This window comes from Actinia tenebrosa, unplaced genomic scaffold, assembly GCF_029948245.1.
Source record: "Actinia tenebrosa isolate PJP-AT-01 unplaced genomic scaffold, QUT_ActTen_1.0 PGA_scaffold13__45_contigs__length_12533684, whole genome shotgun sequence".
In the NCBI taxonomy this organism is placed as follows: Eukaryota; Metazoa; Cnidaria; class Anthozoa; order Actiniaria; family Actiniidae; genus Actinia; species Actinia tenebrosa.
In genome coordinates, this window is record NW_028292573.1 from 2,032,709 (window position 1) to 2,048,465 (window position 15,757).

Here is a 15,757-nt window from a genome sequence, read left to right on the forward strand (position 1 = left end):
TCGCTCTTCCAAACGTATTCGTTTTCGAAAAGTTGCGTTCTCAAGACCAATCTGCAAAGTAAAAGTTCTGTTTTCCAAAAAAATCCGGATACTTGTGGACGGGAACTAAGACTACCGAGTCAGAGGCTCGGAATTTAAAAGCTGATTTTGTGGAAGGAGGAAAACTTAGCTTTTCTATCGCAGGCCTTTATATCGGCGTTATTGGTTAAATTTTAAAACATTTCAATATTTGTTTGAACGCCTGTCGAAAGTTAGTGCTTTGAAAAGCATACAAAAAAGGGTTGATACCAGCTTCTGTGAAAAACAAAATAGCAGCTATTTTGTAGTAGCTTCGGTAGGTTCGTTCATTAAAGAACTTCATAATCGCCAAAACTGCAAAAGGAAGAAGAAATACAACAAATACTAAAGTGACTGAGAGAGAAAGTTTGACTACATGACGCTTGCGTTGATTACGAAGTCTTTCTGCTGCTGAATGCTCTCCAAAATTAACGTTTTTCTTCCTGAAATATAAATTTCTAACGATATGAAAGTAGCATACCACCATCACAGCAAAGGAAATGAAGACGACGGAACTAACGATTGAGACTTGATAGGTAAGGTAACCCAAACGATTCCAGTACAAATATTGTCGACATATCTTTGATGTCTCTCTATAATAGCCGTTAATGAACATAGGTAGTGTAAAGAGAATCCCAGTCAGCCAAATTGCACAGAAAGCATACTTGATGGTGTTTTCTTTCAGTCTCATCCACCTTTTCATCGGCTTGACAACAGCGTGGTATCTCTCCACAGCAAGTATAGCCAGTGTTAGTATAGATACGATGCTTGCCATAGTAGGAACATGGTAGGATAAAAAAAACTTGCACAAAATGTCTGCCAGTGTACCGCTCGTCAAGGGGATATATTCAGCGAAAACTGCCATGGCACAGAAAATTAAGCAGGCTACATCTGAAATAGCTAGATTCGCGAGAAGGTAGTTTGTAGTCGATCGCAGAGATCGTTTCTTTGATACAGCAATTACTACAAACAAGTTGCCAATAATACCAAAGAGAAAAATCGGTACTACGAATACCCCAGCTATCATAGCTTTGTGGATATTCATTGTGATAATTCTCACCTCCAATGTGGGGAAAGTATTGCTCCTTACATCCAATATTTTCCCTCAACTACTTGATCCAAATGATCCAATCTAACACCAGAAAGAGAGACACATGAGACCGCTTTAAGATTTGATAGGTTGCTAAACAATTCAGTGATTGGTTAGAATATTTTAAAATTGTATGTTGCGTTGTGAACGTGCCATATATAAGGTTTGCTTGGTCTTAATAATTGGCTAATGTTGTCTGTCATATGGAAAACTGTACGAGAATATGCGAGCCATGTTATTTTGCTGGGATTCATCAATTCTGAGGTTTGTATGGCCGGAATTAAATCTTGCTTGAGCTTGACAAGGCTATTTAAGCTATATATGAGCATCATATAGTTTGGTTTATACTTATCCATTGAAGTGTTTCTCTTTTATCAACCGAAAGTGAAATTGAAGTGAAATTTTTATGAAACGGCTTTCACGGGCTTTTGCAGCCATTTACGAACATTGACAGGCTTATTCTTGTCAAAGTAAAAATATTATATATATATTTTATTTAAATGTAAACAGGAACAGTTAAGTTTCAATCTGTGCGCCCGCACAATAAAAGCTCAAAACAGCGAAATTACCTTCAAAATTTTATTAAGGAAACATACACGTTTTGAATTTCAACAGGGCAAAATCTCTATAGTGAGGACTTTTTCTTTGAATTTTCTTGAACAATAAGAACAGTTAAAGTTTGATAAAAAAACTTATTACTTCAGCTTATAGAAAAAGTGTTGGGTGTGTTTCTTGTTGTTGTCGTTTGAGAATGGTTTTTGGTACATTGAGCGAAGAAAAAGCGAACGCATACAGAACCCCTACAGACCCGTAGAATAGCGGGTTCAACTGACTAAAAACAGCGACACATCGCCGGGCTAGACTCACATGCACTGCCAATTATTTTTCACAGACTACTATAAGTAAACTGAAAAGGGAACAGAAGTAATTTGTGGGTTTTGAACTGCTCTTATGGGCTGTGCTTTTCAGTTGGAATTGTAAAGTGATGTGATGAAGGTCGAACGAAGAAGAATGTCCGAAATGTGATGTCTTATCTTCACTTGACTCTCCCGGCGCTGATTGACACATGTCATTTGCAGTATATTCGTGAAAATCATTCTCCATCAAGCATGAATTTCCCCTTTTAACCAATCTGCAAGCAAGAAAAAGGAAACAATCACATAACATCGCTGGAGCTTGGAAGCCACAAGGCAGTAAACTTACAATACAATCTAATAATAATTTTTTCACTAAATTTTCCGTTCACCCTATGCCTCATCTAGTTCTCTCATGATATCGGCCAAGGCAAATATGTAACAGCTTGTAACATTTTCCTCATGTTTCTTTTTCTGTTCGCCTTTAATACGACTGAAAACCATTATTTTACAGGGGCCGTATGCACGAGGGCTTAATAGTTCTATGCACCGGATAAATCCTTATCCATAAAAAAACTATAAAAATTATATACTCTGGGTATTCTTATCCGATGTGGATGATTTTATCTTGTCTTCGTGCAACCGGCTCCAGCTGTTTTTGTTGTCGTTTTTATATAGTTGTTTTTGAGATAAGGAAATAAGATGAGTATTAGAAATTATGATTGATGGATTCGATTAATTTTAGCATCATGGTGAATTGAAAGCATTTCAGTCCTCTTGTATCAACACACCCGACCTTCAGCCTACATCAAAAGAGGCGATCTTGGTTAAGGCTATGCTCTTATAAATCTGAAGGTTTAATTTTCAAACCAAAGAACTCTCATCAAAAACCTTTTGTATTTTACTTAAGACCGCGATTATTGGGATCATTTTCGACAAAGCATAGTTTTATTATTTCCCACAAACTAGAATATATTCAAAAGCTGCATCTTAAACTGATCAGGAGCCTTTTTCCACCTTAGTTCGTGACTGTGCCACAAGTGTGTTCTTAACCTGAGCGGGGCCTATAAGTAAAATATATCATTCAGTCGACACATGACTGTCAAATGCATTGAAATATAGATACTTCTTGATCATGAAGTGAATAAGAAGGAAACTTAAACACAGTGTAAACAGGATTTTAGCGATACCAACTTATGGCCTCGTGCCAAAATTTACGTCAAAATTATCTCACGAAAGTCTCAAGCCGGCTGATTTCTTGATCGATGAGAAAAGATCTTGTGCGCTGTGTTAAAAAAATACCGTACCGTAGCACTGTTTTTGTTCACATGCATATTAAATCTACTTTAATGTGGCTTAACATTCCCGATTCAAGAATTTATTTGGCAGTGACTATATTGGATACTATCAGTTTTAATTAAATTTGGTCAATTTGACGATTTCTGAAAAATTTCGCTCGAAAATACGCCTTCATTTTTTTGATGTTGCAGCTTTAATTACCATAAACGTACAGTAAAAATATCACGATAGCTCATCGAAGAAGATTTTTAAATATTCGCTGTTGAACACTGAAACGGCTTGCCGTCATATCAAAAAGGTCTTACCACAGGTAGCCCAACCAATAAAAATGCACGTGCGCAGATATGGTGCGCAATAATGCACGATTATTATTTTGTCTCTTGGCATCATTCACGTTCCAAGATCCTGCGCTATTGCCTGCCGGTGGTAGGCAACGCGCGAAAGGATGGAAATTTTTTGTAAAACCGGAAACCAAAAATCTTGTTTCCGGTTTTGGATTGCCCCAGACCCTTTCTCTGGCTGCTAATAGCGCAGGCTATGCGAACGAGAATGCTTTGGTATGAAATCGAGATATCATTTAACAACCGCCTGGAGTTGAGATTACCCACTTTTTTAGTTCTCCCAAGAACAATACCCCATTACAAACATATGGTAATGAAATTGAAATATGTTAATAATAATAATTAAACTTTTGGTGATACTCAAATATACATATTATGGTTTTTGGAGAAACATATCATTTACAAACGATTTAAATTGAGAGATACTTTTGATGTCTTTTAGGTTTAGGTAGGCTATTCCGGAGATCTAAAGTTCAACAAAAAAAGAAGATCTGATCAGTTGAGCAGCACGTCTGAGATTCCAAATTGTCTCAATTTGTGCAGCAATAAGTGGTGAGAAACATTGTCAAAGGCCTTGCATAAGTCCAGATTAGCCACGTCTAACTATTTACCACTTCATATCAAGTTTTACTTTATATGTTAGCGGTCGAAGTTGGAGTAGAGAAAGCTCAATCCATATATGGTATGATCAATTCCATATTTGGTTGTAGTTGACGTAGACAGAGCTTTTCATCAATTGTTAGCTGCAGAAATCTCTCTTAAAAATTCGAGAAACCTGTTTGCCATTGATTGATCTACCTTTATCATACCCTAAATATATTTACCATATAGAATATGGTAAACTATGCAACTAAGTTTTCGTGGTCATCGCATGGGAACCCTGTGCGTAACGCTAAAAGTGTCGCCCGCCAGGTGTACATCGCGCTTCTGATTGGTCGAGCTTTCAAATCACTCGTCACTTGGAAAATGAAGACTTTTTTTAACGAGCTTTTTAACTATCATTTTTTTGTCAATATTGTAAAAACGAAACAAAAAATTATTGAAGAAATCATGGAAAAAAAGAATTAGCCTCAGTGTGAAGATAGAGGTTAGGGCATTTTCTATTTTGTTTTATTTAGTGTAGATAACATAGCTACAACATTACCGGAAAACAACCAACAAACTAGCATGACGAACGAGCGAAAAAAGTACTTGTTTTGTTCTTATGGTAAGAGTATTCGTAGTTCATACATGATATAAAATAATCATTTGAAAAAACACTTTTTGAATTCCACAATTAGACAAATCTAAGAGATTTTTGACAAAGTTTAAAGCTAAATAATATTCCTAAAATTACCGGCAAACGAGCAACGAACTAGAATGACAAACGTGCGAAAAAAGTGTACCTGTTTTGTTATTATGGTCAGGGTAAGAGTACTTTCATTTTAAATTTCATTCAATAATTTTATATCTTTCTACAGATAATTTATGTAAATATAGAATGAGTTTTAAAATTACACCAAATATTCAACTGTTTATTGAGCTTTTCGACCTTAGTAAATGATTATAAAAATGAGCTTAAATTTGTGTTGTTGTGAGATATGTTATTGTATAAAGAGCGGTACCTTTTCTTTCACTTTCAAAAGCTAAGAAAATATTTAAAAACATTTCCAAATGCCAATTTACTGACAAAGAAAATTTTATTTTGTATTTTCATTGCATTTTGCGTTATTTTCTATTTTGCCTCTTTTGTTCTTGTCAAGTATAAATGAATGTAAACTTATTATTTTTTCAAAAACTTTTGTTGTTCCTTGAAAACTGGTAGAATTGAATTTTCAAAATCTAGTAAGCTTATGTTTTAAAGCTTCTCGAAAAATATAGTTAAGACTTTTAAGAATGAAAATACAGTACTTGTAAAAACATAAAACTTTTGATATGGATAATTAACCAAACATCGTTATAAGTGTAAACGAATTAAGTAAAAGTAAGCTTATGTATTTTGCTCACCTTTTGTTTTACCAGTTTTCAAGTCTGTTTAATAGTCTTGATTTGTCCATAAAAGTTCGGAAATCTCCAAAATTTCGATTTCAATGAAAGACAACCGAGGTAAATTTCACTAAACCGGATATTGTATTGGTTTATTTGTAGTTATCTTTCGTTTTATAAGTAAAATTAACCAGGAATTCAAAGCTTAAAAAATGTCGGCCATGGAAAACTTTGTCGAAGAATCTTCCAAGAAAAAAACTAGCCCCTGGGGGGGTTGGTGGTGAGTTGTGTACAAAATTCATATAAGTGGGATCGGGAGAGTATTCTCGATGTAGTGCATTTTGATTCGTTTTCAGTGCATGCTTTTTATTATGGGAGACATTATCTTAATATTGAATAAAAAAATTGAAGATTTTTTTTCCGATTTTAATTTTATCTTCCACATTCATTCAAATTGGGCTCCCTGTGACTTGCGTATCGGGAGCTCCGCTTTTAGGCAGTGCCTAAAATATATTTAAATATAAATATAAAATAGAAATAAGATGTATTGTATCAGGAAGAAAAAGGACAGAAAAAAACATTTTAAACTATTTTTCATTCACCTAAAGTGCAATGAAGTAAGTATTCTTTTATTTTTTTTTTCTTGTAGTAAACTTACGTAGTACGCCGGCTCCACAAACTTAGTGTGAACAAAGTTTATGAAAAAATACATATTTATCAAACCAATGATAACCAACTTATAATTAATAATATTTTCCTACTTGCATTAAAAATGTGTATTTTCTCTGCATGAATCGTCTTAGGAAGGCATGTCAGTTTTTTGGCTTTGAAGACGTCGCAAGCCATTCCAGTGGAACACACTAGGTTAACGTTTTTGCCGTTACTTTCAAATAAATTAATCATCTCAGTTATAAGAAAAGATTTACCAGTGCCCGCTTTGCCTTGTATAAGAAAATTATGCCCTGCTAGTGCTTGGTCTAAGCAATACTTTTGCTCTAGTGTCAACCTAAACGGCAGAGAAAATACACATTTTTTCTTTCTGATTTTCATTTTCTTCCTAATACAATATATCTTATTTCTATTTTTTTCTATACGACGTTTTTCAAGATAGATCTGACAACTCTACGATAAAAAAGCTTTACAAAAAGGCACCGAAAATCGCCGGTTCCAGTTTCGCAAAGCCAAAAATAGGCGACGCTTCTTGATTGGTTAAAAAAAACACCCGGAAGTAAAATGCAAGACTCACGGGGTGTGGGATTGGGAATCATGTGGTAACGAACCAAAAACACTTGGAGAGGGAGGGAGAGGACTTGTTTTGGATCCCTTTTCTCGTGTTCAGGCCCGCTCGGATGCAAGCATAACTGACGGCAAATAAGTTTTCGCTAAAAAAGCCCAAAAAACCCCTCCTTATAGAGAATTTATTATCAAAACTCCTTTAAATTATTGAAGATTAGATGTAAGTACGACGTTCTGTATACTTTTTTTGTTTTCGGAGTCAAAATATTTGAACAAATTCGCGGCTTTCTCTCGTCAAAGTTTGAATTTTCCACAGGAAGCCCGTGAAGTTGCCTACCTTGTTAGTATATTGTATAGTAGAAAAACAAAATTGTTACCAAAGGGGGTAGGGGAGATGACAAAAAATCGATAGCGCGCGCGCATAAAAAGACAAAGACAAGACAACATTTAGTATTTCCTTCATTTATTAGAGTGGTTAGCCTGTGTCTTTGATGGCCACGAATATGTTTTCTGCATTTCTTTGTTTTCTTTTTAGTTTTCTCGAAGAGTTTCTTTGATACCTTTGGTTACTCTACAGCGCGCGTTTTTTCCTTGACGAACAGCATATTTCCTCAGCGTTTAGCAAAATAACGAATATCACCCCCATTTTTCATTTCATTATTCAACAAGAATACGTTGGGGCACGTTTATGCCAAGTTTGGAAATTCTGATTGCATCTTCATTTGCCCGCGAACGTCCTTAAATTTGGTATTTTGGTATTTCTTCAGTGAGGGACTTCCTTACTTCAAATTTCAAATCAAGCCGAACAAACAAATGAATAGGAAATATATAAATGTAATTATAGTCAATAGTCTATACTCTTACCAAGTTCAAAAATGTTTTTTCCCCCGAAAAACCAGGGTTGTTTTTTTGGAGGTTTGATAACCCCAAAAATATTGCTAATTTTCAAATAAATCCATTGAAAAATAATATGAAATTTCTCTCGATTGTACTTCCTGTCAAACAATTAACCGAATGAAACCTTGAAAAAAATAATAACAGCCAAGACTAAAGCCAGCTGCTATTCCTAGTTTACAGCAGGCATATAACAGTAGACATGCAAATGAGATATATAAATCCCCACTGAAGGTTATTTAAAAATGCTGGTTGTGAACTTATTATTTTCCGTGTACAATGTTTTAAAAAAATGGCATTGAAGCTAAAATAGCTTTTTTTCAAATTTATTCATGATATAATTGATGACAACAATAACATCTAAAACCAGTTGCTTTGGACAAATAAGGACCTTGCAGTACTATTATTTAAATTATTCGAAAACGGAATTATTTTACATCAAGCATTGAGTGTCGTATTTCTCTGTGTCTGTTGTCTGCGAGTCAGACCCACGAGTTAGCATAGTCCCCGTATCCTTCCTCGATTTGCCAAAGTTTTTTTTACTTGTCTTTTTTTTTCTTTTCTTTTCTTCTTCAAATTCGTTATAAAACGACGGCCTTTTTGTTTGCCGCTTTTCTGCACAATCCAAACATGGAATTGATCCTACCATATATGGAGTGAGCTTTCTCTACTTCAACTTCGAGATCTTTTCACATCTTTTGAGATGTGTCCCGTTTGTGTTATGAATAGTCGAAGATCAAAAATCTTATTGCTTAATATTTACAAATATAGCCCAATGAAAATTCAGCATTGTCACGTGGTCATGATGTTTTATTCTTGCGACTGCTTATGAAAGAGCTTCAGTTTTCTTGACAAGGACTTCGTAAAACTATCGTTTCTTGTCAGTTTGTCCTGAATTTATCGAGGCATTCACATGCAAAGAAAGTGAAAGACAACGAAAGATTTAGCTTCATTGTAAAGTTAAGATTTTGTTTTGAATGAAAGTTTACACTTGAGACGTTTTTTAATAATTTTATTGAACGATAAAATATGGCTCTAAAAAGTTACGACACTCAACAACTGATCTTGGCATCAATTGGTTTTGCAATAGTAATTTTTGGCATCGCTGGGAACTTGTTGGTGGTGATAGCTGTCTGGAAAAAGCGATTTCTACGTTCAACAACGAACTATCTCTTGGTCAACCTTGCTGTCTCAGACATTTTGAACTTAGTGTTTCTCCCATTCATGCTTCTGCAGTTGTACGCAATTTTTGAGGGAGGACCATTCGCAGATTTCTTGTGCAAATTTATTATGTCTTTTAATGTCCCTCTCACAGCCAGTTGTGTGTCGATCCTCACGCTCATTGTCCTGTCCGTGGAGAGATACCACGCCATTGTTAAACCTATGAAGGAAGGAATGAGGCTAAGAGAAGAGACTGTAAAGTATGCCATCATTACAGTCTGGTTGTCAGGGATAGCACTGAGCCTTCCTTTTTATATCTTTGGACACTACGATACTACAAAACATCGTTGCAAGCTTGTTGAAGCAGTGTACAAATACACTAGCTCAATATACTTTATATCAATAGGTCTCTTAATCCTAATCTTCGTTCCCTTCCTCATTATCAGCTTCTGTTACTTTCAAATCGTTCGTGAGCTGTACTTCAAGAGCAAAGTGGAACCACAGAACGTGGCAGCACAAGAAGACGCCCGGACTAAACGAAAACTCGTCAAGGTTTCTCTAACCGTGACTTTGGCTTATGTCATTTGCTTTTTTCCTACGGCTATTACCTTATGTTTGGGAGCTTACGACAGAGCAAAGTACGGCTCAAGAGGCTTTCAAATGGCTAGTCTTATGTACTTCTTAGAATCTGCTCTTAATCCACTGTTTTACGCCTGCCAAAGTACAAACTTTCGGCAAGCTTTTAAAGAAGTTATGAAATGTCACTGAAACCGTCAAACAAGAAAACAAACCGGTACCTAGAAATCCAGTTTTAGTAAGAGCAACGAATATATAAAAGTGAATACTAGAAGCTATTTTCTGTGCATGAATTATTTGTTTGATATTTCGATCACTGTCCAGTGATCATCATCAGACTGGAGAGAGATCGAAATATCAAACAAATAAATCATGCACGGAAAATGGCTTCTCGTATTTACTTTTTTAATACAACCATATGCCCGAACCAATATTTTAACGAAATTTTAGCTTATAAGTTAAATTTAACGCGAGTTGACGGTCCACGAGAAGTAAAAATGTTATAAATTGATTACTATCCTGTGACTCTTGAAAATAATATTCAGAATTCATAATAATATCGGCGGAAGACGATAAATGATTACTTTTTTTATATTTTGGCAGACTTGTACAAATGCAGTCGTTTGGATTCGTTCTGCATATCTTTTCCCTTTTTCATTCAAAAATTACTAAAACGAGAAGATCGAGAAAAATATATTAGGCAAATGTAAAAAAAAAAAAAAAAAAAAAAAAAAAGAAATCATTTAATTTTCACAAAAGAGAAATTGTAAAACACGTTCACTTAGTAATTCAGATTTCTCGCATACGTTCTCTTCTTCTTCTTCTTCTTTTTTTTTTTGTCTTGCTTTTATGTCACGATGGTTCTAAACCTCAAAAGCCAAAAACGTTATAGCAAAACGTTATGGCAAAAACACTATTAAACAAATAAAGGCAGACAAGGCCACGAAAAAAAAAAACACACAAAAAAAAAACATGCCAACACCACAAAAACAGGTTATGTACAAGCAAAATATTAAAATTAAAACGGTAAAAAGTAAAAAGTAAAGTTGCCAAGTATTAGATACTGAGTGGTTTGCAGTTAGTGTTATTTAAATTCTTCGTTTCGAAATTCGTATAGGTAATCGTATGGGGCCGAGTATAATTAAGTATAATTTAATCCTTAATTTTACGAGGAACCGTACGATTACCCGTTTATCATATACAGGGCGAAGTTAAACGAAAATAAACTATCAAATATTTGAAGTTATGGTTCAAAATAATTTTATTCAGCAGAGTTCAGTGTGTTTCTTCATTACACATGTACTTTCTTCTATCAAACTTTGAACAATAAAACTTCAAGGTTTTCTTCTGTACAAAAGAATATCATCGATCGGCTGAGCTTAAAACAATAATTATTTTGCAGTTTTTACCTTGGATTCCGCTAAATGAAATGATAAAATCTTCACACAAAAAAGTGATTCAACCGAAAGTACGGCAAACGTAAAAAATCAAGTCAAATGCCATAAAAAGAAGCATAAAACTAGATCCCTATCAACTAAGTTTTTAGCTTGAATAAGAATCCAAAGCCGGAAGAAGCCGTTTAAAGTGACATTTAGGTCGGCGTTTTCACTTATTAATTCCAGACTGAGATGATTATTGTGCTGAACCGAATTTCCGGCTCGATGTTCAAAGGCACATGGCAGCTGGTGAAGTTGTACACAATTGGAACTACTTGAATAGCCTTTCCGAAGCCCATTTACGTTAAACATTCATCCAGACACCTGTCCCTTTTCTAGTGTTCTCATTTTCGCTTGAACTTTTTAGCTTTCTTATGGTTTCTATCGTCTGCCAATGCAAAACGGGAAAGTAAGTTACGGACCGAGTTTTCTCCACTGCTTTATGGCCCAAAGCGCGTAGGGCGCGGGTCATAAAAAAGTGGAAAAAACGAGGATCCAAACTTACGGTACGGACCGAGCAAACGAGATTAATCAGTAAAATTTCATTATATGGATGGGCATTTAGATTAAAAAGAGGCGAAGCAACAAAAAGTAAAGTTGACAGCACATGTCAAACGAGAACTGCGTTAGAAGGGCTTCTTGTACGTGCCACAAGTCATGTAGTGTTTGAGTAGCTCAAAAAGAGAGGTTTTAGTTTACTTTGAATGAATTTAGCTATAGTTTAAAGTTTTCTAAAATACTAGTTAACAAAAGAGAGGCTTTCTTTTGTAAAACATGTAAATGCAAAGCAAAAAAGGCATCAAAAGAAGATCTCAAGAACTCCACATGAGATTGAGAAGAAAACTGTCGTACTTCAAACTTCAAACTTTAGACTTCAAGATATATTCACAACCAAGATGAAAAATACTACAGCCTTCCGTTTGTTTTCCTGCCTTTTATTGGAAAAAAACCCCTCAAAATCTCTCCAGAAATGAATGAAAAGTTTTGGAAAATTAATGATTAATTAATAAATAACTAATTATTCTTGTAAATCTATCTTTATTTCATTTACTGAATTAGCCGCTATTCACCACCCTTTAGTTCGTAGTTTGACCTAGTTTTAGTTCTAGCATAGTTAGTTTTTCTAGTTTTTTATAGTCGTACAAAATCGCTCAACTAGTGCCGTGTAGAGCCTTGATCGAAAGAATTGTCGCTTGTATGATAGGTTTTACATTAAATGCCATTGCCTTTCAGTTATCTTTAATAATTTATTAAGGTTTTTTCGGCAATTTTCATCCATAAATATTTTTCATAACGAAGACTTTAATGTTTTAAAAGATAATAAGTCAGTACACTCAGTGATCCATTTCATTTTTCGGTCCGTACCGTAAGTTATGGACCGCAAATTGACCAATCATCATAGCGCATGAAATTACCTTGCCATATAGTAATTGCTTTAGCATATACCAACTTGTGTACAGAGTAACTTATTTTTATATACAATAATTCAAAAAAACAAACAGAAAGTTTTAGTTTGTGTGACAAAACTTTTAGCAAAGCTTTTAAGCAAAACGTTTAAGCAAAACTTTTAGGCCATACTTCGTTGCCTTTTTAGTATTGATAGGAATGGCATTTACTTTCATTTTTTCAATTTCCTCATCGGAAATTGTAGCAAAACGATTGCCGGCAGATGCCATTTTGTTGCCGACTCAATATTCCGAGATTCAAAGGTGAATATCGTACAATATTCACCTCCGAATAACCAATGAACTTAGGAAGTACACAAGTCGGTATATGCTAATGCCATTTATTCGTCGCGTGGGTGGAATTATATTGGCTGATGATTTGTATTCAGTCCCTTCAAGCTTTCCTACGCAAGTTGATTATCGTTCTTCTATTTAAATCGTAACTCACAAGTGCAAAATCGATCAAGATCTCCTCAATGTTTCCTTTTCAATCCTTTCCGCCTTCGGTGAGAGACAAATTGAGTTTTATTTGTAGTAGTAATCTTTAAAATTACGTTATTTGCATATTTGCATTAGCCTAAATCTCGCCGATAAAACCAGCTTAGTCATCATCCTTTTCATATTTCTTTTGTCGCAGATGTTAGCCACTATGGCAGCTTAGTCAAAACCACCAACATGCGACTCTAGAATTATAAATTAAGTTTTTGAATGATTCAAAAACAATTGAAAATCGATGCTATTACGGTCAACTAATTGTTAGTCAAAATTATGATTTCCTACTGAAACTATCCAAACTAAAGACTCGATCAAGAAAATCGAATTAGCATGCATTTCTGTGGAAGCTCAGTATTCGGTTAGACGTTCTTTATAACGCTTTTCATAATTCTGCGACCTATAGCTACTGGCGCAAGACATCAGGTGTTTGGCTTCCGTCAATCAAACTTACAACAGGTCGTGTTCGTTCCGAATTAGCCACTTTAGAAACGAGGAAGAGACTTGGGCAAGTTTTGAATTTTATCTCATTAATAAAAGAAAAACTTTTGTCATTTGAGAAAGCATCTCAACATTGTCTGGCAAGTTTGTCGTATGGAGAGAACCAGAATTTTCGGGTCTCAAAAGTGTCAAAAATTAACAAAGAATATATGGTGCCTCCGTAACCATACATTCTTTTTTTGAAAAACTTTTCAACAAAACTTGTGAAATTACTACTTACTAATATTGAGATGCTTTATCAGATGACAAACCTTTTCTGCTAACTCTATAATCTAGACTCTGATTGGCTATCATATATTCGTGTCTTGATCAGTGTCTGACCCAGTATCAAGGCACATTCACCTGACCAAATACGATGTACTGATTCGTTGCTGAGATTGTGAATTATTAATAAGTTTGAGAAGGCGATGCCATAAAAGCCTGGAACACAGGCTTTGTACGGTTTATAAGGGAATGCATTTGAGTTATGATAAATATATATAATTATAACAATAAAATGCTTCACTCAATGATTTACTCCAAAAGTTGCTGCAGTCGTTGCTTGTATCTTGCTTAGTCTTCTGGTGAAGTTTCAGCGCGATTTGGGGCGGTTTTTTTTTCAAACTTTGCTCTTCTCTCTCTAAATTAATATTTAGAGAGAGAAGATAGATCGTCATCAGTGTAATGGCCGCTTAGTACACTCTCAAAATTAATTTTTAAATTTCTTTGGCAGCGAAGAGATGTTCTTCACCGATAATTCTTGCACCTTTTACAAAAATTTTCCAGGGTTGTGTGCTGTGACAATCAATAATAACAATAACAATAACAAAAATAATCTTTATTGCCATTTCCATATTATAAATATTTACATATATATATTTATACAGCCATTTGCAAAAATTATGGCCGTTTCAAATATAAATACAAGTATATCGAAAGTATATCAGACAGGGCGGGATATCTTTCTTGATATTTTGTTCAGAAAGGTCCTAATGATAGAGAACTCGAAAAAAATATAATGGAGGATATCCCATAATTTTTGATATCCTTTTCATATACTTGTATATATAATATTGGAAGCGGCCATAATTTCTGTATAAATAAATAAATAAATAAATAAATAAATAATAAATAAATAAATAAATAAATAATAAATAAAACAAACAAATAAATAAATAAATAAATAAATAAATAATAAATAATAATAAATAAATAAATAAATAAAATAAATAAATAATAAATAAATAAATAAATAAATAAATAATAAATAATAAATAAAAAATTAAATAATAAATAATAAATAATAAATAAAATAAATAATAAAATAATAATAAAATAAAAATCATAATAAATAAATCACTACATATAATAAATAAATACATACATAATAATAATCATTAACCTACATAACTCCTCCATACATCATATACATCAATAATAATAATACCTAACTACTCAATCCTAATAAATAATCCCTCACTAATCCACTCCCTCCTCATACTACATTCCCTCCTCCCTCCCTCCCCCTTCATAATCATCCCTCCTAAATAATCATCTCCCTCCCTCCTATCCTCCCCCCCTCCCTCTCCCATATCCCTACTCCCTCCTCCCTAACTCCCTCCCTCACATCCTCCCTCCCTACCCTAACCTAATTCCTCCCTGAATCATGCTCCCTGCCTCCCTCTCCTCCCTCCTCCATAATAAATATATCATCCCTAATAACTCATACACCGATCGATACTTTGCACTTCGATTATATACATATATGTGTATCCCCTTTTTTTCTATTGTCTTACCTGGATTTTCAAGGAAAGACAATAGGAAAAAGGGGATACATATATATGTATATATATATCGCTAAATTGTCAAAGTTTTAGGGATTCGGTGTATATATATACTGTATATAAATAAATAAATAAATAAATATGTATATATATATATATATATTAGTGCATTTCTTCCCCTAATATAGTTTTACTTTACATTATCTATCATGAAAAAAAGCATTCAAGGAAATGACTAGAGGCTAAAGGAGCCGTAAGGTTTTCAAAGTTAGACCCTAGGCAATGTAAGTTATAGTTTCATTCAGTAGCTTCAGACAGTAACACAAAAACAATAGCAGCAGAAAAGCGCAGGTGACAAATGTGAACGGCAAAGCGACAAGACATCACAAGAACGAGAAATAAAGAGGAAGACAAATATTGGAAGAAATTTAATTTAGTTTTTTCCACAGGACGAATTTTGTTTGGTTAAAAGATATTGTTTGACACTTTTTTTGAAACAGTATATAGGCATTTGTTTGAATTCAGGGGGGAGTTCTTGCCAAAGTGTCGTTGCTATTGAAAGAAAAGTTTGTCTGCCGGTGTTAGTAGCAAAACATGGCTTATAAAAATTATCTTTTGAAGCGTATCGTGTATTGTATTTGTGTATA

The 15,757-nt window shown here is 34.2% G+C and overlaps 2 protein-coding genes across 2 annotated transcripts; one reads left to right on the forward strand and one right to left on the reverse strand.

Annotated features, from left to right (window-relative positions):
• Positions 1–205: 205 nt before the first annotated feature.
• On the reverse strand, positions 206–1,102 carry LOC116300548 (growth hormone secretagogue receptor type 1-like). Its single transcript, XM_031709433.2, has one exon. The coding sequence runs from the start codon at positions 1,100–1,102 to the stop codon at positions 206–208; it is 897 nt and encodes a 298-aa protein (XP_031565293.2).
• Positions 1,103–8,696: 7,594 nt separating this feature from the next.
• LOC116300551 (somatostatin receptor type 5-like) lies at positions 8,697–10,026 on the forward strand. Its single transcript, XM_031709436.2, has one exon. The coding sequence runs from the start codon at positions 8,766–8,768 to the stop codon at positions 9,663–9,665; it is 900 nt and encodes a 299-aa protein (XP_031565296.1). The 5' UTR covers positions 8,697–8,765; the 3' UTR covers positions 9,666–10,026.
• The last annotated feature ends 5,731 nt before the right edge of the window (positions 10,027–15,757 follow it).